We start from the raw sequence: 22,624 nt of genomic DNA, 5'->3' as shown, positions 1-22,624 counted from the left end.
CTCTCTCTCTCTCTCTCTCTCTCTCTCTCTCTCTCTCTCTCTCTCTCTCTCTCTCTCTCTCTCTCTCTCTCTCTCTTTCTCTCTCTCTTCTCTCTTTCTCTCTTTCTCTCTTTCTCTCTCTCTCTTTCTCTCTTTCTCTCTTTCTCTCTTTCTCTCTTTCTCTCTTTCTCTCTTTCTCTCTTTCTCTCTTTCTCTCTTTCTCTCTTTCTCTCTTTCTCTCTTTCTCTCTTTCTCTCTTTCTCTCTTTCTCTCTTTCTCTCTTTCTCTCTTTCTCTCTTTCTCTCTTTCTCTCTTTCTCTCTTTCTCTCTTTCTCTCTTTCTCTCTTTCTCTCTTTCTCTCTTCTCTTTCTCTCTTTCTCTCTTTCTCTCTTTCTCTCTTTCTCTCTTCTCTCTTTCTCTCTTTCTCTCTTTCTCTCTTCTCTTTTTTCTCTTTTTTCTCTTTTTTTCTCTTTTCTCTCTTTTTCTCTCTTTTTCTCTCTTTTTTCTCTTTTTCTCTTTTTTTCTCTTTTTCTCTTTTTCTCTTTTTCTCTTTTTCTCTTTTTCTCTTTTTCTCTCTCACACACACACAAATTATAAATTGAATGTCACAAACACAAGTTAATGTCCTCACACATTCAAATCAACAGAGACAAATACATACATTCAATGCATGCCCCCACCCCCCCCCCCCCGAAGGTAAAAGCCAGTCCCGACCATGCTACACTCAGAAGTTAGATGGTCTCCGTTCTATGCTTCTATGGGGTGTCGACCTGTTTAGTATCCTGAGATCTGGCAGTCTACACCCACAACAATAGATTTTAAATCTTTGGTATAACCTACTCTTAAAAGCTAGGGTTAGGGTTTAGGGTCAGGTTTAGGGTTAGGGTCAGAATTGGGGTTAGTGTTGACCCTAACTCTGCCTTTTAAGAGTGGGCCGTGTTAGTCCGTGGGCCGAGTTAGCCCTGATCCATTCTCCGTTCATTTGTCTTTGTTTTGACTTTAGTTTGACTTTGACTTTGAGTCTGAGTCTGACTTTGGAGACATGATCTAGAGTCTAGACCCTATATTAATTGATCTAGCTCGAAGACTCTAACTCAAACTTTATTTTAAATAAAGATGCCTTCCCCTTCAAGTGCTAATTAATCCACAAGCAATGGATAACAAGCCTGGAAAGCCAAAGCAAAGGCCAGTCTCACTCGCAGCACACAAATATACGCATATGGGACTATTACCACCATCACACTGACCTGGCAGAGAACTGACCAAGAAGTTGCTTTCCATCCAACACAACTGACTCTGTTCTCCCAGATTTTCCGTCTTTTAACATCTGATGGAAATCTATACATCTTGAATCCCTTCTCAGTTCCATTTGTGCACCTAAAGGCACAACAACCTGTCATTTTGTCGTAAAATAGATGTAAAACTCGAACGAGAACACTGCCTACAGCGGGAATGTTAAAACGCTGACCGATATGCGTCCGATCCTGTCCGCGATGGACTCAAAATGGCTCCACGCAATCACGTGACTAGATTTTTCCGGACCCTCTATGTTGCTACTCTCTCTATAAAGGGACTCTACACATCCTCCCCAGAATCCAGTCCATACAAGTGCTGAAAAGTGTAGGGACCAGAACACACCCCTGACGAACTTCAGTATCAACTGGAAATAAGTCAGAGATCATATGACCACATCTCACAGCACATCTCACAAAGGACAACACAGCCAAAAATGTCAACAAATTATTTGGAACTTCTAAAATCCTCAATTTTCATCAGAGTGACTTGAAATTTGAACAGGATTTGCTTAGCAGGTCAATGAATCAAGCACCAATTGTTTTTAAGGTCAAAAGGTTAACATAGGCCTATTTTCTAAAATTGAGTGATAGGGCCTAAAACTATATATACTGCATATCATGATATCTCAAAAAAGTTGTGGATGAGTTATGACAAACCGAGGTGGATGAGTTGGTTAGGTGACAAGAACAAGCGGATTAGATTTTGATTCAGATCCAGCCCATCAGTCGGATATAAAATGTAAACTGTTCAGCCTGGCAGAAGGATGCACTCTACTGAGTGTCGTTCTCATTTGTTCTGTTTTGCCAAGTGTCGCTCGATGAGTGATTTTTCATTTGTCTGCTTGTCGGTCAATTGCCAACAGGTCCCAATTCTAAACCCATCGTCATGAAACTTTACCAAGTTGTAGAGGTAGTCTCAACTGAGAAACCTATTTATTTTGAGGTCAGATTTCTAAAATCGTCATTTTTCATCTGATTGACTTGAAAATTGAACGGGATTTTTTACATTGCATCATGGAATTTGGAAATCAAATATTTTTGAGGTCAAAAGGTCAAAGTTAACCTCAAGGTCAAACTTTTAAAATCATAAATTTCAATGTGAAAAATAATCAATTTTCATCCGATTGACCTGAGCTTTAATTAAGATTGTCAATTTTAATCTGAAACAAATAAGCAATTTGATGTATCCATGGCAACCTTTGGAGAAGGTGGTGGATTTTGCAAGTTCCATGCTCTGCACGTCTTTTTCTTGTTTGTTTATTTTTTTTTCTCTTTGTGAACAGAATATCTCATTAAGTTTTGAACGAAATTTGGTGGAGAGCTTGGGTATATGACACCAATGGAATGAATAGATTTTGGAAAAGGTCGGATTTTGGATCTGGAACTGAGAATTTTGAAAGTTATTTTTCACCATTTGAGAAATTGGGGTGTTGTTGTTGTTGTTGTTCGTCTTTCGGCTGCTCCCGTTAGGGATCGCCACAGCGGATCATCCGTTATGATCCGCATACTGATTTTGGCATAGGTTTTACGCCGGATGCCCTTCCTGACGCAACCCTGGTCGTCTCTTACGACACAGGGATAAGGATTGGGTTTCGCCATGATTCCGGGCTGCCCGACACCCTCTCATAGCGCGGCCCAGTGCAGAGCTCCCGTCTTCAAGCGATCCTCCAACCCAAGCCTCCGAGTAGCCGGATTACAGGCGCACGCCACTACGCCCGGTTTTTGAGAAATTGGGGTGAAAACGAGAAAGAGCAGGATTTCTGAAAAAGTTGTGGACGGATTCAGATGAAACTTGGTGGGCAGGGTGTGTATGTAACAGGTCAGGTCAGGTATGGGAGCATGTGCCAGAACAGCGCGTTGCTGCGTCCATTTTCCGCCGGTACTCCAGGGGCCTCCGTCTGGCCATCCCCATGTAACAATGAAGAATTGTTTCGATTTTGGTGAAGATCTGAATACAATCCGAGAATTTTTTTAAGTGATTCTTCACCATTGAAGCCGATTACATTTTCGTTGAAGTCCAAATGCAGATCCGGCCTTTCAGTGGGATACAAAACGAAAACTACTCAGCCAGGTGGAGGTATGCACTCCACCAAGTGGCCATTCTAGTTTATTTAGATACTGTTTACCATCTTCACTCCCAACACAATACTTTGAATTATTTATTATATACACTTTCCCATTTCCACTCCCAACATACTTATGTATTTATTCAAATGTAAAATCTGCACACCCCATTTTAAGGTGCGGTTTCGGGGCTGTGTTGTTGATGAGGATTTGGGTCCTTGTTACACAATTTTATGGCTATTGAACTGTTTCCTTGTTTTGTTATCATTTTTGATGACTTCTTATTGCCGCCAATAAAGCTGATTTTGACTCTTAGGATAACTTTATTGGAACACCAGCCACTTCACTGATTTATGGCTTTGATTTTTTTTTTTATTGGGGAAAGATATGTTTGTTTTTGGTATAAGCGAAGTTCTGTGCAGGTATTCCTTGGCAATTATCTTACACATTTGTTTCTGTCCAACCTGATGGCCCTTTTCTTCCCCAACCTCTTTGTTTATTGCTTCAGTTTCTTATCTCTTGTATTTGTTGTTGTTCAATCGATTTTTATGTTGTTTGTTGTTGTTGCTTTGTCTTCTTTTAACGTGCATTTAACTCATTTGTCTTGTCCGAATTCAATTCCCTTGTCTTTGGAAGGCTGTTTTACTAGTTTTGAATATTCTGTTAGTTTGGTGCCAAACATTTTATGTAGTCCATGGACAGGAGGTTCTTTGTTCTTTATAATTTTCTCCCATTGGAAGTTAGATTGAATTTGTGCTCTTTGTCAATGGCCACATTGCTTAAGGGGTGCAAATCTAAATATAACCGAAGGTAGAGTAGGGGAGAGCTCGATGTATTTTATCGTTTGGGTTTTGAATTTGTCCTTGTGAGCGATGCCTCATCTCAGACCATCAGCTTGGATTTAGACCACATCACTCCGCATGAACAAGCTGCTTTTGCTCTCACCAATAGATGGAGGGACTCAATGGCAGACATGAGATCAGGGTCATCTCTAAGAACATACCTCGTGCATTGGATACAGCTGGGGACCCTGCTGTGCTATCCTAACTCTCTGCCTAAGGCATCCAATCCCACCTCATCTTATTACTTCCCTACTTCCTCCACTCTTATAACCAATATTCGACTTTCAATGGGATCCATTCATCTCCTCTCCCTGTCAAGGTTAGGGAACTCCAAGGAAGTGTCTTGGGCCCAGTCCTATTACTAATCTTCATGAACAATCTTTGTGACCCTAGAAAATCCTCTTTATCACTTTTCTGATGAGTGCACCCTCTGCTTCAGCATGCTTCATCCCTCAAATAGGCAGGCAGCTGAATCATTGTGAGCCTTGTGTGAGCGATTCAGAGAAAGAAGATGGAAGTGTTTGTGAAGATGAAAACGTTGGTCACATCATCACTTCAGCTTGGTAGGGTTAGATTTTTAAATTCGATTAACGGTTTATAAGGGAGGGATTTTCTATTAATTGATAAATCAGTTGATATTGTTACGATTGTGGGGATAGATGGAGGAATTCAAATCGAAAGTTAGGATTGAATAGAGATGTTTGGTCCGTGGATGTGTGGGAGATAACCTTGATGTAGTAAGTAGGGAAACTCTGAGTTTAGTGTTACGTTTCACCACACGGGGGGTGGGGGGTGGGGGGTGTTAATTACATAGGGATTAAGGCCAAGTTCCCCAGTATGTGATTTCCCCTGTGACTCTTTCCTTTGTTTTTGTATTACAAAACAGCAACGATGGAGTTGCGCTTTTATAACAACTATCACAAAAAGCTAGCCAAACGTGCCAAGCGGGCAGAGGCCCTGCCTTTTCCGGGTTTCTTGCATGCAAGCCACGCCCCGGAGGTGGAACGGATTTGGTGATGTCAGAGAGATCTGGAGGAACAGACGAGTGTGGAGTGAGAGGCGCACGCGGTCGAGAGAGAATATAGCTAAGAGATGGCCTAAAAGAACAGAGCTTCACGGCTGGCTCTCCTTCGAAGCATGAAGAAGATAACATGATTCTTGTATTCATGCTGAGGCGATTTGGCTCACGTACTGAGCAGGATGTTGGCCATCGACTCTTGGCTGGTCGTGTGGGAAGGACCTCGGAACCTTGTGTATGTCACCGAAGGGGACGGCGCCATTCTGCAAAGAGCACATCGGCAGGTGCATTAGATGAAGAAGCCGCTTCACGGTCAATGAGCCTTGGTGTTGAATACCGCTCGCGAATTGCCTGATTAACGTTCCTGCTGGGAGAGAGTGGCTCAGCACCATTTTGTGTGCATCTACACATGCAGGACGAAAAGACTCGGTTCCAAAGTTCCACAGAGACCATCTCTGGACCAAGCTAAGTGCCAGGATAAAGGAAGGATTTCCTTTTATTTTGTTTCCCCTTGTCTGTATTTAAGTCTGAGTGTATAGGCACCTAAATTTAGACTTTAATATTAATTAATCCTCACGTATTATTATATTCTGAATATTGTTCCTTGTAAATATTTATATTGTCATTAAATTCCCGTGTTTATTTTAAGTTGCCACGTCCATGTATTTGTCCTGGAGTTCGAGTATAAACTCCCCTGTGCTGTGCATCTGTGCCTCTGTTGCTCCGCCAGGGCCACACCCATCGCTTCCCGCGCACGTTATAATCTCCGATGATCAACACATCCACCTCCTATTAAGGAAGAACCGCTCGGCTATCCGGGCTGGTGGTGTTAACCGCCCGTCAGCACAAATTGGGCTGGGGGGATTAAACTGGATCGCAAGCTCCGCGGCAATATATTACTCGAGCAGAAATACCCATCATCGCCCGACAGCTGACACCGCGGACAAAATGGGCGGTGAATGCTTTATTCCACCGACACAGACTGACCAGGTGTCTTGTGTGTTACAGGATTTGTATCCGTGCCATTTGTATCCGTGCCGTGTCCCACTGTCATGTCTGTGAGGTGTCATTGTCCCTCCCCAGTGGATGGGGATTGTGGAGGGTGAAGGGGTGTGAGATGGTGGTGGGTATTGTGGGGGTAATAATTGTGAGGGGTTGGTGGAGCGGGGGTGGGGGGGGTAGCGTGAACGTTTTATCGTCCTCGGTCAAATCCTCTGGGAGGAGTTGATGATACTTACATACTTTCTCTCCACTATAAATAGGTGGTGGTTAATTTTATTTGTAGAAATGTATGTTGATAATTGAAAATTATTTTTCCCATGCTCTTGTCTTAACTGTTGGGCAATGGCAACAGGTGTTTGATTCATCGCTCCATTCCTCCTTGTACATGTGCAGGTAGCTGGGTAGAGATGGTCTTACAGTTTTGAACAATGGCTGTTTCTTCCACTTAATCGTGGGGATGGCATCCTCTCTCATTTGTGGGAGGTAATCACAAGATATAGCCATCTCTATTGTTTCATAACATGCTCTGTAACATGTTCCAAGCACAAAAGTGAACATTTTGTTGGCCTTATCCACACTCGAGTATTTCAGACAAACCTCATCCAATTTCTGGCAAACTTATGGGCTTTCGTCCATTGATGTAGCATGAAACCATATCCGTTTGTAACTATTATACAAGTACCAAGGACGCATCAACTCGGCATCCTTGTGGAAAATCGAAAATTATTCGCCGTTTGAGTTGAATCGTACTGTCATGTAACCTATACACAGAATGGATCTGGTTGTCTCATTCCATTTGTGATGTCACGGCTAATCTGAAAAAGAAAAGATTTAGACCTATAATCGCAAATTTAACAACTTTTTCATTTGGAAATCAGAAAAAGACATTATATATATATTTTGTAGGGTCTCAAGGGATAGATTAGTGTCGAGGTGGTCTGAGTGTTTGGGTTCTCCTTTACCAAACTTCTTGAAGTTCAGTCTGTTTAGGCCTTATCAGCCATGATGTTTTTTGGGCAAACCACCTGTCGAAGTTGGCATCCAAACCCAGTCGCTGACTGGGCATCCTCTGTCATACAATTGCTTTCCTTGGCACATGTGAACTTTTGTCTACTTTTAAGGAATTCATCTAAAACTTGATGCAATACTGGTCTCCCCCTCAGGGCTGCTGCTACTGCCTCACACCATCCTCAGCTTAACAACTTGGAAATCAAGGCTTTCAAAGTCATTGGTATCTTTCGTGATGTCGAATCTTTGGATCTATTTTTTCACAAATCAGACAGGTATGTGGTCTCTCGGTCTTCTCCTGCCTCCTTTCTGGTCTTGGATCCACTGCCCGTTCTGTGTTCAGTCCCTCCTTCCCCTCCTAAGCTTTGGCCAAAACACACGTGGTCTGCCAATAACCCACTTCTGGTGAAACTCCCAAAGTCCAGGCTCAATGTTCATCTCCACTCATTTGGTCCTCTTTTCTCTCACCTGTGGAACCAACTTCCTCAGTCTCTCAATCTCATTCTTTCCTCCAGTGTTTCAAGACAGCTGTTCACCACAACCTCATGTCATTCCCCCATCCCCAATCATGATCTTTTCTACCCTCATTAACCTTCTTATTTTGTTCAATTTCTGCTTCTTCCACAAGTTTCCCTTTCACTTATGAAATTGAGAGTTTGCATCTGTATCCAGCTTGTTCAATCACTGTGTCCTCCTCCCCCTCTCTCATTCTTCCCCATGTCCTTTCTTCCTCAAGGTCTCCTATTTTCTCCCTCTAACCCTGCAGCTAGTGTGAGCCTTCCCTCCCCCCCCCACCACAACCACAACCCCCTCATTGTTTCCATTGTTCTTTTGTTCTGTATGTCGTCGTCTCTCATATGTCCTAGTTCCTCCACGAGCCTCAACTCTGTAGGCTATCGTAAAAAAATGACTATGGTACATGGTCAAAAGTTCATAGTTGTGTTAAATGACGAAATCACTTTGAAAAGTATTTTAGATGCTTCACATCATTTTATACAACTTTGATCTTGTGCTCATTTCATCATTTGATGTGGCCTAGTTGAAAGCAATTAAAGATTGATAAAAACAAAGTGATTACTTAGCCTTTTAATCCTGAAATGGAATGTGGACCATCGTGGTTCCTGATAAGATATTATCACCTCTGCAACCAAAAGTGGATCGAGGTTGTGTTTTCACCCGTTTTTCTGTCTTACTGTTTGTTGGTCTGTCAGCAGGATATCAAAAAGTTAGGGATGGATTCGAACGAAACTTGGTGGACAGGTTGGGTGTGTGACAACGGCGAATTGGTTTGATTTTGGTGAAGATCCGGATTCGGATGCGAGAATTTTTTAATTTCTAAAGTGATTCTTCACCATTAAGAGATTGGGGCTAAATACGAGAGATCGCACGATATCTCAAAAAGTTGTGGACAAGTTATGACGAAACAATGTGGATGAGTTGATTAGGTGACAATAACAATCTGATGAGATTTTGGGTTGAGGTCCGGATTCAGATCCGGCCTATCAGTGGCATACAAAACGTAAACTGTTCAGCCTGGCAGAGGTATGCTCTCCACTGATTGCCTTTCTAGTTGTAAAATATATTTCTCTTGCACTTTCATATACCCCATTCTAAATTTGTTTGTAAATTTATTTAATTTTTTAGTTTTTGTTTTTCACTTTTACGTTTACTGACCTCCAGTTGTACAGTGAGAATTTAAGTGTTTTTTGTTTTTTTTCTTGTTAGCATTTCTGTTTTCTATTTCCAGGATATTGAATTTTAGGAATTCTGAAAGCACCCACCAGGAGGGGGCTAATATATTTTGACAACTCAAAGCTTGCTTGAATGCTTTGTCTGTTGGGATGAGAACATTAATGTGTTAACTTAACAATGTGTTACAACATTCAATCTCATGCTGACGATGACAGCAGGGCAGCCTAATGAACCATACAAAGAGCCTTTAACCGTCAGTGGTAAACTTGCCATTTTGTGGATTACTGGCAGGCATCATGCGACAAATTAACAAAGACCGCCTGTCAGGGTAAGGGGCCCTGCTTTTGCTATAATTGGCAGGAGATCAAGGAGGTCAGAAACGAAGTAACTGCCGGATTGGAGTCACAGTGCAGTCGTTCTTGTAGATGACAAATAAGTCTCATGAGGATTAGAGTATGCCATTAGGCTGTGCAAATAGGAACCAAACTTAGCAGAGATTACGGATGGATTGACTTCCCTGTGGGAGATGCTGATTCATCACAATTCATAATGGTATTTACTCTCTTTGAAAAAGTCAATTATCGAATTAACAGCTGAATTTGATTTTGAGCCAAAACCTCTGCACTTCGAGGCATAAGACATTCTTTCTCAGTCCATGTGCAAGACAGGAAGGAATAAGAGTAACCCATTTATCACCACGTTCTGTTTGTTATTTGTGTTCTGAAGCATTTATTTTCCAGAATTTTTTTTTGCATGGGGTCTCGGCTCATCGAGGACCAGAAAAACAAAGGGCAGCAGGTTGTCAAACTACCAAAAGGTATTTGGAATAATGATAGCATGTCAACATACCGTATTGACGAGACAAGTCATGGAATAAAAACTTGGTTGTACTTGAAGTAACGATATATGGGGTAAGGGGGACGTGGGATTTGTTGTTGTACACAATGTCGAGGCTTGTGGAAGAGCTAGAACACAGAACTGATCAGGATGCAACATAACAAAAGGAACAGCAGAAAAAGAGGGAGAAAAACACGAACAGCAGGGACAAAATTGACAGTTGGAAAAATAATGGATGTGGCCTCCGGGTAAGAATGAGGTGTACGTTAAGAATGAGGGTGTGTGTCCCACTTTATTGTAGAATTTCTGCAGTCACAGAAAAATAAAAATAGAACTGCATGTCCTGAAGCTGACCTGTATCAGGAATAACAGTCACTCTAACCCCTTACAGACCCCCTTAGACCTTGATTTTTTTTTTATTGCCGTGAACAAACTTTAGTACATCACGAGAGATGAAGGTTGCGATCAAGTTTCATTGAAAACATGTGTGTAGTTTCAGAGAAGAGAGCAAACACCTATTTTGGGGGGGTAAACCCCCACCCCCGTAGACCTCCTTAATGAGTGTAGATTTTTATGTAGTCAATACACCTTTGTTAGGCACGAGATATGAAACTTGTGGCCAAGTTCAATCAAAATCGTGAGTTTTTGTTCAAGCCTAAAATGTTTGCAGACTCACTCACTCACTCACTTACTCACTCACTCACTCCTCTGCGGACATTCCTCGACCACATTAGCTCACTGGACTAAAGTCCAGATGAGCTAAAAATGGTACCACTGAAATTTCCACATTAAGCTACATGTCTTGCTTCTTGCTTTTTCCTCCTGGGAATGTGGGTTTTTAAAACAGGCGTTCTTATGATTAAACCGGCAATAATTTTTGTTCCAGGTAAATTGATTATGAGCTTTCCAAAGGTACCATTTTTATTATTCTATTAGACGACCTGTGAACCCATTGGGTTCCCATTGTGACAGCAGTTGATAAAAAAATAATTAAAAAAAAAATGGAAAAAAAGATAGCTCCAGTGAACTACACCGCTGAGGTTGTTTGCATTGATCAAATTCTCCCGAAGAGTACTTGAATGAATCGGGAATTTATTTTTTAATAATTTTTTTCGTTGCCCCAATTTGAATGAAACTTGATACTGCACACCGCAGGAGAATGGTGAGTAAGGTGGCCCTAAAATGTTTGTGCTATCGTGTACCGTTTTGGCTGTATTTCAGGAACATACATACAAGATGAGAGTTTTAGTAATATATAGATGACTGCAGAAACCCTGCATAATAAAGCATCACACACACACAGACACACACACACACACACACACACATACACACACACACACACACACACACACACACACACACACACACACACACACACAGACACACACACACACACACACACACATACACAGACTCATAATTAATTGGACAGTATCAGCTATTCCTAAAGTATAATACAATTGAAAGGATTGCTGTAAGTTGTTAATTTCACAACATCCTTTGTTTAGCTATATTTAAATTGTCCTCTGGGTTTTGATCCTTTGAGCCCAGGTCCTCTCCAAACAGTCGATATGTGACCATGGTCATGGATCCACATCAGTACATGACCTACATCAATAAATCCACAACCTCAGTCTCATCCAGCGGGTTGAGCAGAAAAGAGAGCTGTTGTGGTGCTGGAGGGTGAGGGTGGGGAGTCAAGGATTTCCCTCGAGGTCGGACTTTATGCTGCGGACACGCACACACTGCTGCACTCCCACCGCTACAATATAGGACCTCCTCACTGCCAACTTGAGGCCACACCTGCAGGTAATTGAGATGCCATGGCCTTGCACACACTCACCAGAGAGAATGTAATGGCCTATCGCACACGTGAGACACTTTTTGTGACAGGAATTCTTCACCTGGCCTCACTCACAAACAAGAGGTGCTTATGCCTACATTGACTATCCTGTCTATAAATCTGAAAGGGCGGGGTTAGGTGAGGAATGCTGTGACGAAAAGCATGCCACACGTGTACAAAGGGCTATTATGATCTCTTTGGCCAGTGTGTGCATGATTGTAACAGATCAATGAATTGTGCCGTACAAGCCTGCTATCGTGCAGGCTTGTAAGGCTCCTCTTGTATGGAGTTACTCTTGGAATCAAGAGATCAAGTTACTCTTGGAATGCCAATGCAATTTAGAAATGGCCAGCGCTGTCAGTGATAAAATGTGTTTTTAAGTACAATCACAAGGGCTCTGATCACGCCGGAGTAGCAATTGTTCCTGAGAGAGAGGAGAACGTAAACAAAATTGAAAATTACATGGCCCTCAGATATAGGGAGCAATTTTATGGAATTTGATGTGTGTGGAAGGGATCTTGCAATTGTGGCACAACCTCTCCATCGACCAAACAAAGTTACAGTATTGAATCAAGAGGGATAAGAAGCTGCAGCACTGAACACCAGCATGTCAAAACTGCTCATCTATATGCCGATGGCAATTTTTTTGAATTTGACAATTGGACATATTTCGTAATTTTATGAGGAGTATATTTTCCAAACCAAAAGGAAGCCAAACCCCACTTTTCCAGAAGACTCTATGTTCACTGTGTTGCAAGAATGCATTGGCTTTCACTGTCAATGGAGGAAATTTTCGACCTGAGAGTGCATCTTGCTCGATTTCCTGCATGTGGGTTTGATGATCTGAGAACAGTTGCTGGCTCTGTTCACGAAACTTTTCAGGAGGCTACAAATGTAAGAGGAGGATCCAGAGGTTGCTTACGTTGCTGCATTGTGCAATTTGGACAGAAAATTGTGCCATCAGCATGGCAGAACCCTTGAAGAGATTGGCCTTCCTCCAGCATTAGATACCTCTAGAAGATTAACAGAGAGATAATGAGATGGCCAATGTAAAAATATTCTGACTTTGTAAAAAAGTTGGTGCCATATCTAAATGCACAATGAAGACGAGTATTTGACAGCATTGTCGAGTTAGCAAACCAAAATTGTCGAACAATTTCCAAGGTATTCCTCATTGATGGACCAACTGGAACTGGAAAAACACTTATTGAAACTTATTGCAGTGAAATTAGAAAGTTTCGTCACATCTTCCTGTGTACTGCTTTGACAGGCATTGCAGCATCAAACCACATGGGTGATGCCATGGCACACTTGATGTTCATGTTGCCATTGGATGTAAATGGTGTGTCGAATCTCAGGAGGCTCACACACAGAGCTGAACATTTGCGTCAGTCCAAACTAATAAGGTGTGATGGAGTTCCGATGGCAAATAATGGTAGTCTTGTGGCATTTTGATAACACCCTTAGAGATCTCTGTAGCAACAAGGAAGAGCCATTTGCAGGAATAATAATCATCTTACTGCAGACTTCAGACAAATTCCACCAATTGTGGAAGTTTGGCACCAAAGAAGAAGTTATCAGAGCAAACAAAATTTTAGTCTTCATGGAAATGGGTGAAAACACATCGGCTCACAATTAAACAGCGCTCCTGATCGGAAGACCGCGAATACTCCCAACTTATTTCATGTGAAAGGAATGTAGAAATTATTGAAATCGAAATTGTGGGCAAAACTTCAATAACTCTACCCACTCCATCAGATATATAAAGCTTATATTTATTATGGATGCACAAAGGATGCACCCCAGTTTATTGTTGCAGTCTATCAAGAAACGAAAAGTGACATGATAAAAAAAATTCGGCCTTGAAATCCTCATTTAAAAGTGTGCAAATCGACTTGTACTGTACAAGGTTTATCACCGGTTTGGGAATTGAACACAGATCAGACATCGAATCTCTATCTCTCCAGCATCAGGTTAATCGTGCTTATAAATAAAAGCTTCTATTATTATGTACTGCACCAGCAAAGGTACGTGGCATTTGATAGGTAACGCCGGGTCTCTCCTTCCTCCCCTTCCCCTCCCTCATCTCACTCCGTCCTCTCCCCCACCCCACCCCTTCCCCTGCCTCCTCCCACCCCACCTCTCTCCGTATTCCCACCCCACCCCTCTCCGTATTCCCACCCCACCCCTCTCCGTATTCCCACCCCACCCCTCTCCGTATTCCCACCCCACCCCTCTCCGTATTCCCACCCCACCCCTCTCTGTACTCCCACCCACCCCTCTCCGTACTCCCACCTCACCCTCTCCGGACTCCCACCTCACCCCTCTCCGGACTCCCACCTCACCCCTCTCCGGACTCCCACCTCACCCCTCTCCGGACTCCCACCTCACCCCTCTCCGGACTCCCACCTCACCCCTCTCCGGACTCCCACCTCACCCCTCTCCGGACTCCCACCTCACCCCTCTCCGGACTCCCACCTCACCCCTCTCCGGACTCCCACCTCATCCCATTCCCCTCCCTCATCTCACTCCATCCTCTCCCCCACCCCACCCCTTCCTCTGCCTCCTCCCACCCCACCCCTCTTCGTATTCCCACCCCACCCCTCTCCGTACTCCTACCCCACCCCTCTCCGGACTCCCACCTCACCCCATTCCCCTCCTTCTGGACTCCCACCGAGTACCGGATTTAGGGGTGGCCAGGTGGGGCCATGGCCCTGGGGCCCCCACATTTAGGGGCCCCCCACAACTTCGATGACATTTTGATAATCCCTGGAAAATGTGCTTCTAAAGTTTTATTGTCGGTGAATGAAGATTGTAAACTCTTTGTAAGGATATCTTTTCAAAATTGTCCGTCATTGTGAGGGTCCTTTTCAAGCTTTGGCATTTTCAAGCCGTTTCTTCCACGGTCCACAGAACGGATCCAACGTGGTTAAAAATTCCTGGGGCAAGCAGCTGTTGGGGGGCCCCCAAATTCGGATCTTTTTTTGGATCGATCATCGATGCTTCGGATGGTTGAGTGTGGCCAACTAACTACGGCACTGCCCGCCAGAGCCCAGCAAGCACAGACGGAATACAGAAGTCCAGCCAGAGGAGAGGTGAAAAGGTGAAAGTCGACGTGGTAAAACTAGGCCAGGCCAGCACAGCACACGGCCGGCAGGGGTAGTATTGTACACACTGAAACTGCGGCTGGCAGGGAAGGCTGTCAGTACCCTGCTTACTGGTGCGCACAGTACAGCAACACGGTGTGACTTTCTATGTCCTAGGTGTGTGAAACATACTTGTTGTTCATGATTCTGGTACGTCCCACGTGCACTCTGATGATATCATGGTTACTCGGTACCTACCAGCTGCAGAAACCACAATGAGCGGCTTAGGTGACGACAAGCACAAATCCACGGCTCCACAGAAATATGACGGTGGTGCTCAAAAGCGGAAAAGTTCCAAGGAAAAAGATGAAAGACACAAGGCCGTCGTCGACAAGACCCAGAAAATCTGAGTTTTTCACTCCTGCACAGACAGACCATTCGTCCATGACAGAGGCTGGAACACCAACAGAGACAGAACAAGCGGATTTGGCAACGCAACCTCCACGTCAAGATTCGTCCAACATCTCGGAAGGTTCCACCGATGAAGAACATGCATCAGATGAAGAAGCGAGAGATATACTGAATGATCGTGGACCTGGCTTTGCCAATGACATTGGATATTGGCCTCCTGAGTGACCGTCATCAGAGATGATTGACTGCTGGGCATCACGAGATTTGGAGCCCCTGCAGAATTTGACTGGTCCCTTTGATTCATCCATACAGTTCGTTGAAGGTAGGAAACGCTGCTGCTCCAAGAATATTTTTTTACCGTAGACTACAAAACGGAGAGTCCGTGAAAAGGTCCTGGCTTTGCTTCTCCACATCAATCGGAAAATTGTACTGCATCGCTTGCAAACTCTTTGGAGGCGCTACTGCCCTGGGCGGGGAAGGATTCAATGACTGGAAGTATGCCAGTCGTTCTATCGAGGTGCATGAGCGTTCGCACGTACATTGTGTGAATATCATCCGCTTGTCAGACAGAGCAACATCCGCATGTCGTGTGGACACTGAACTCGTCAAACAGGTGAGTGAGATCGCGTCTTATTGGAGGGAGGTGCTGAAACGAAGTGTGAGCGTGATATCGTTTCTCGCTGAGCGTGGTCTGGCGTTCCGTGGATCGGATGAAATTGTTGGGTCACGACAGGAATGGTAACTACCTTGGTTTAATGGAATTACTTGCGGAATACGATCCCTTTTTGGCGCAACACATTCAGAAATATGCCAACCAAGGTAGTGGCCACACCAACTACTTATCATCTACGACATGTGAAGAGTTAATCTCCGTCATCGGAAAATCTGTTCTGGATAACATCGTCGCTCATGTGAAAGGCAAAATACTTCTCTGTGTCAGTCGATTCTACTCCTGACATAAGCCACATCGAAAATCTCACAGTTATTCTACGATACATCGAGAACGAGGCTCCAGTGGAGCGTTTCATGACCTTTCATGAGCAACACAGGACACACTGGACTCCAGCAAGCGACGGCATTACTGGATTGTTTGAAAGCCACTGGATTGGACATCGCTAACTGCCGAGGACAATCTTACGATAACGCATCTAATATGAGTGGCCGATACAAGATGCAGGGAATGATCAAACAGGAGAACCCTCTCGCAATATTTGTGCCATGCGCGACGCACTCACTGAACTTAGTCGGTCAGTCGGCCATGGGATGCTGTAGACCTGCAGCAGCATTCTTTGAATTTGTGGAACAAGTATATGTATTTTTTACAGCTTCCACGTCGCGCTAAGCCAGATTATTTGATGCCCTGAAAGCCAAAGTTCTGCAAGTACCAAAGCGCCTCAGCGACACTCGCTGGTCGGCTCATTCTGATGCAACCCGAGCTGTTGTAGACGGTTACAGCAAAATCATGGATGTCTTCGATGAAATCGCAAACGATGAACAACTAAATAGTGAAACAAGAAACACCGCTGAGACACTTCACCAAACGATGTGCACGTTCGAGATAGGGTTCTATGCTGGTTTCTGGTCTACTGTCCTTGGTAGATTTGATCGTACGAGTAAAACCCTTCAGTCACAAGCTACTGATCTCAACACAGCCGTGCAGCTCCTCAAGTCACTGCCGAGCTTCGTGCAGTCATTACGCGATCAGTTTGATACATTCGTTTTTGACGGAGTGGATCGCTCAGGTACGGAGGAATTCGCTCGTGGATCGCGTAGACGAAAGTGTCATGTCCGCCTCGCTCCCTTGGACTACAGACACACTCCAGAATTAGAACGACGTCAAGGAGTCGTTTCGCATCAGTGGATACATTGCAGTGATCGACGTACTGCTGTCGCAGTTGGAAAAGTGTACAAATGCTTACAGCGAGATGAGCGACAGATTTGGATTCCTGCGTGGTCTTGTTCAACTCGAAGTGGAGCAGATTCGAGAGTCATGCTCGAAGCTCGTCGAGCTGTATCGGGAAGATCTATCACCTGACCTCACAGATGAAATTATTCAGTTCCAAGCCATGATGAAGGAGTCAGAGCCAGACTCGGGCCGTACTGAACTCGAGATGTAGAGTTTTCTCATCGAGCGAAAACTCACCGATACTTTCCCAAATGTGGAAGTGCTGCTTCAGATTTACCTTTCACTGACGATGTCGAACTGCTCTGGGGAGTGCTCGTTTTTGAAACTCAAGAAACTTATCAAGAACCATCTTCACTCCACGATGGGGCAGCAGAGACTGGTCAATCTGACCATCATTTCAACTGAATCCGATGTGCTCAATTCCAGACAGGTTGACAGTATCATATCCAAGTTCGCTGCCACGAAGTTGTGCAGGAAGCTTGTCCATTGATTAAGGCACTGTGTGTATGTTCATTTGATGTGGATGACACTGCCGTATATTTGCGGTCGCTCGTAGTCGGGTATTAATCACCATTTCGGATTTCTCTTGCCCAGAGGGTTTTTAGAAGTTCGAAGATTTTTAGTCGAAGTTCGTAGTATGATTAATGACAGTGTGCTGTTTGTTGGTTTATTATACTAGTGCATGCCCGTACATGCGCAGCCGTACAAGCAAAAAAAAATCTTTCAAGCAACTACACAGGCCGTTCCTTCGCTCTTGTAACCGAAGACTGGATTGGGGTATTGTGTTTATCTATAAATGCGCATAGGAAATCGATAAATTATTAGAATACAGTAAGTCATCACGATCCGGAAGTCCATACGTTGTAACCCGTAATGGGCAACGCACTCTAACTTGGCCATAACTTGGGAACCACTTGTCCGATTAATTTCAAACCTTGAAAATGCAAACAAATGGAGATTGCTGGAATTATAGATAGAAAGATAGATACTGTGGGTGCAAATTGCCAAGCAACATGTCCTGTCATTGGTAACTGAGGATCTCTTCCCCAATGGCCACGCCTACACAGCAATGTGTCCTGTTATTGGTAACTGACGATCTCTTCCCCAATCGCCACGCCTACGCAGTAACGTGTCCTGTCATTGGTAACTGACGATCTCTTCCCCAATGGCCACACCTACGCAGTAACGTGTCCTGTCATTGGTAACTGACGATCTCTTCCCCAATGGCCACACCTACACAGCAACGTGTCCTGTCATTGGTAACTGACGATCTCTTCCCCAATGGCCACACCTACACAGCAACGTGTCCTGTCATTGGTAACTGACGATCTCTTCCCCAATGGCCACGCCTACGCAGTAACGTGTCCTGTCATTGGTATCTAAATGGCGCCCTTTCCCCATCGTCCATGCCTACGCAGCAACGTGTTCTGTCATTGGCTTGGCAAATCAATGGCCATAACTTGGGAACCACTTGTCCAATTAATATCAAACCTTGAAAAGGCACATACTCAGGTCCCCAACAATATACCTGGCAAGTTTCAATTAGATCGGACCTGTAGTTGTCGAGAAACAGCGGTCACAGACAGACACGCAGAGATTGCTGGAATTATAGATAGATTAGTCCATCTCTATCTCTTACTCTTGCAGCAACAGCATTTTTGTGATTTGATTTTAGAATGAGCTTAGAGATAAGTCATCAGCCATATCAATAACAATCCGTCCATCTTGTCAAATTGTCAGATTTAATTTTAATTTGTGAACATGTATGCCAAATCATTCCTGATCAGGATCTGCCAAATCTATGGATACAAGTTCAGTTGTTGATTAAAAAGCAGTTATAATTTAAGTTGTTGATTAATCTCCAACTTTGGGGGCCCCCCACAATCATTGTGCCCACGCCCCCCCCCCACATGGTAAATCCGGCCCTTCTCCCACCACACCCCCATCCCTCCAGACTCCCACCCCACCCCACACTCCCTTCCCTGCGGATTCTCACCCTACCCCAAACCACCCTTCCCTCTGGACTCTCGTACCCCCCTCCTCCCTCTGTATTCCAACAAATAAAATTATTTTACACCACTTAGCAGAATAGAAGTATTAAATTTAATTCAATGACATCACACACAGCTACACATTTTAGAAAATTACTTAACACAATGTATTTTTAAAATAATCTCACACATCAGGGGTGGCATTGTTCTCAGCTGCAACAGAAATGAAATGGGGGTCAAAATAGCAGAATAAAAGTCTTCAACGAGGAACTGGAACTCTCCCAGGTGAAGATTAGATTTTAAAACTTTAACCAAGACAATGGAGCACACGTTTATATTTGTACTTAGTTTGCTTTATCACCCCTATTTTAAATGTTATTTTCAAAAACGTCGTGCACTGTGATTAAAAAAGTCAAATACACCAGTGGCGACTGCATAGCCATCAAAGATCGTAAAGCGGAGCAAGATAGCCCACTCGTGCGAAACAGTACAGTATCCAATGGACGCCCTCAGCGGCCATTTTATCAGGTAGAGCGAGCTTCCGCTGGACAACAACCCAGAATCTGTTCACAATACGCATGTTCCAGATGGTAACAAAGCAATGACGTCTCGTTCCTCATCTCAGAATCACTGCTCAGCAATAAACTGCTCAAACCGTCAATCCAAACGACCTGATTTGTCTTTCTTCAGATTCCCTAAGAACAGGTAAAGGTATGTTTCCACCTGTAAAATGTGTGAAAAATCATTGCAGGTAAGCGTTTAAAAGTACATTTACCAATGACACCTAACATTTCTTTTTTTTCCTCGTGAAGTAAATCCATCTGCATGAATGAAGACACTGGAAAATGCAGACTTGGAAAGGAAAATAAAGAAATATTGTACTTGGAATACAAAGGCATTTGTAAATATATTGTAAAGTTATGAAGTTTAAATAGAAATTCTTCCATATTTACGTGAACAACAATCATTTTGATATTGTAACAGGTTATTGCATATTAAGTGTGTGTGTGTGTGTGTGTGTGTGTGTGTGTGTGTGTGTGTGTGTGTGTGTGTGTGTGTGTGTGTGTGTGTGTGTGTGTGTGTGTGTGTGTGTGTGTGTGTGTGTGTGCGTGTGCACGTGTAATGGTGTATGGCACTGGGTCTGCTGAAAAGGTCATACTTTGAAGCAAAGTAGAACAAAACTATTGTTCAATTTGCTAGTCAATGGCAGAAAGCTATTAACTAGTTTCCACCTCAGTTGACTGCCAGGTGCAAAACTCTTACACCATTATATTTATGTTCATAAACTTGACATACCGTACATGTAAATGTACCATATAAAACTACAAATAACACTTAAATTACATCTGAATAGCACTTAGAATCAGGTGCTTCACAATTAATAATTCATATACATTTAACCATTTTTGCCATGACTGAATGTGTTGGCGTAAATCGCATAAAAAGGAGGCGTAAAGATGTGTAAGGAAAAAAAAATGGCGGGGGGGGGACACTCGGAGGTGAGAAGCAAGAAAAAAAGGTCTTCACCAACCATTGATGGGGCATTTGGGAGAACATTCAATACCCATTAAAGTGTGTGTGTGTGTGTGTGTGTGTGTGTGTGTGTGTGTGTGTGTGTGTGTGTGTGTGTGTGTGTGTGTGTGCGTGCGTGCGTGCGTGCGTGCGTGCGTGCGTGCGTGTGTGTGTGTGGGGGGGGGAGGGTGGGGGTTGACCCTTGGCTCCCCTCCCCGGATGTCTCCCCATGCCTAACTAGTTACTTCGAAGGATACTTTCTTGGAAGGTGATATTTATCATACAGATTATTTTGCATAACTTCTTTTGTTGATGATATATATGTCTCCAGGTAAGAATAATATACTTTCTGCATGTCTCTGGGCTGTGATTTTTCGCTCGCCTGTTTGAAGAACAGAGAGCTATAGCGATACCCCCGGCGTGAGCGTCGGCATCAGCGTGAAAATGTTAAACTTTTTGGTGCAAGTTATTTTTTCCTTTCTAATGTTTTTATCGACCACACTTTTTTTATACACCCGATAGATAGATATATATATATATATATATATATATATATATATATATATATATATATATATATATATATATATATATATATATATATATATCGGGGCGTATAATGTGATACCTGTCGTCTGTCTGTCTGTCTGTCTGTCCGTCTGTCCGTTCCTGTCCGCACTCTAACTCCCAAAGTTTTAAACTTTCACGTTTCATATTTGGTACATAGGTACAGACTGTGGAGATGGTGTGTCGCGACATATGTTCTTCATCTATAGAGGTTGCCATGGCAACCAGGATGCTGTTTTCCATGTAGTAGCACAATTGTGTATATACCTTCTTGTTTGGGCGTATATTGTGCTCACTTGCGCTCTTGTTACTGATTACAATATACAAATACATATATTGCTTTAAAATTATTTGGATCAGACTTCACTGCAATACTTTATAAAAAAATATTATCGGGCTAGTCTTTTAAAAACGATAAATGTATAAACAGGCGAGCATTGGGCGTCTTTGACACCAACTCTGGTAATCCTTTCCTCTCTCAATTTGCCTTTTCTTTTTTCATCTGTTAGCTTCTCTTCTTCTCTATTTCTCCATCTGAATTTCTCTCTTTCTCTCCCTTTCTTCTATCTCATCTCTTCTTATTTTGTGTAATTTCACTTGTGATAAAAAGAAACTGTCTTGTACATGGCTAATGTATCATCGCCTTACTCTCTTTCCCGCCCCTCTCCTGCCTCCTGCTCCGCGATCGATACAGAGGTCAAACTACAACCAAGAAAGCAGCTCGCTTGCTAAAATGGCCGCCGTTCTGCTCCATTGCGTACTTCACCAAATTGAACGCGGTTGCGCATGAGTGGGCTACCTTGCTCCGCTTTACGATCTTTGATAGTCATTTCTTACAAACATTGGTTGAGAAGGAACGGCTGGCTTGGCAAGTGATTAGCGATGTTTTCAGCGATTCATAGGAATGAAGCTCTATCTTCCAAAAACCGTGATGACCTGTTCCAAGGCAAAGCATTTTCAGGAGGCCAAATCAAATGGTGAATGCAGCCGATTAAGACCCCTGTGAGGTGAACGTGGGCAAACCAAGATAAGTTCTGTTTTTTTGTTTTAATTCAGTAAGGACATTAATTATCTTCAAAATAGGTGTTTAAATTTACCCAAACACCCACGTTTCATTCATGCACTCCCTTGGCGTTCCCTTCGTATGCCTGCAAAGTTTTGGGCTGCAAGGATTAATGGTTGTGAAGTTATACAAAAGTGTTTTCAACAATTTATTGTGAAAGCGAACTTGGTGCTCTTTCAGATTTTGGTTTCTTTGAATCCACATTTTCAAGTGTCATTAATAGTATCTCTGTCTCTGTCTCTGTCTCTATCTCGATCTGTCTATTTCACTCGCTATCTCGCTATCTCTATCTCGCTCTCTGTATATCGCTCTCTCCATCTCGCTATCTCTATCTCGCGATCTCCATCTCGCTCTCTCTATCTCGCTATCTCGCTATCTCCATCTCGCTATCTCCATCTCGCTATCTCGCTATCTCCATCTCGCTATCTCTCTCTCGCTCTCTGTATATCGCTCTCTCCATCTCGCTCTCTCCATCTTGCTCCCTCCATCTCGCTATCTCCATCTC

At 43.3% G+C, this 22,624-nt stretch overlaps 1 protein-coding gene across 1 annotated transcript in view; it reads left to right on the top strand.

Annotated features, from left to right (window-relative positions):
- Window positions 1-5,071: 5,071 nt before the first annotated feature.
- The window catches only part of LOC147034577 (uncharacterized), a 61,562-nt gene continuing 44,009 nt past the window's right edge, over window positions 5,072-22,624 (top strand). The window contains exons 1-3 of the mRNA XM_085854395.1: window positions 5,072-5,193; window positions 7,364-7,483; window positions 11,292-11,423. Coding sequence (XP_085710521.1) covers window positions 5,072-5,193; window positions 7,364-7,483; window positions 11,292-11,423 — 374 coding nt within the window. The remainder of the gene's footprint in view (window positions 5,194-7,363; window positions 7,484-11,291; window positions 11,424-22,624) is intronic.

Source organism: Eptatretus burgeri, chromosome 1 (genome assembly GCF_056783735.1).
Source record: "Eptatretus burgeri isolate ZD-2024b chromosome 1, Ebu_testis_v1, whole genome shotgun sequence".
Classification (NCBI taxonomy): Eukaryota; Metazoa; Chordata; class Myxini; order Myxiniformes; family Myxinidae; genus Eptatretus; species Eptatretus burgeri.
Note: the sequence above shows the minus strand (reverse complement) of the source record. Positions and strands in the feature narration are given on the sequence as shown.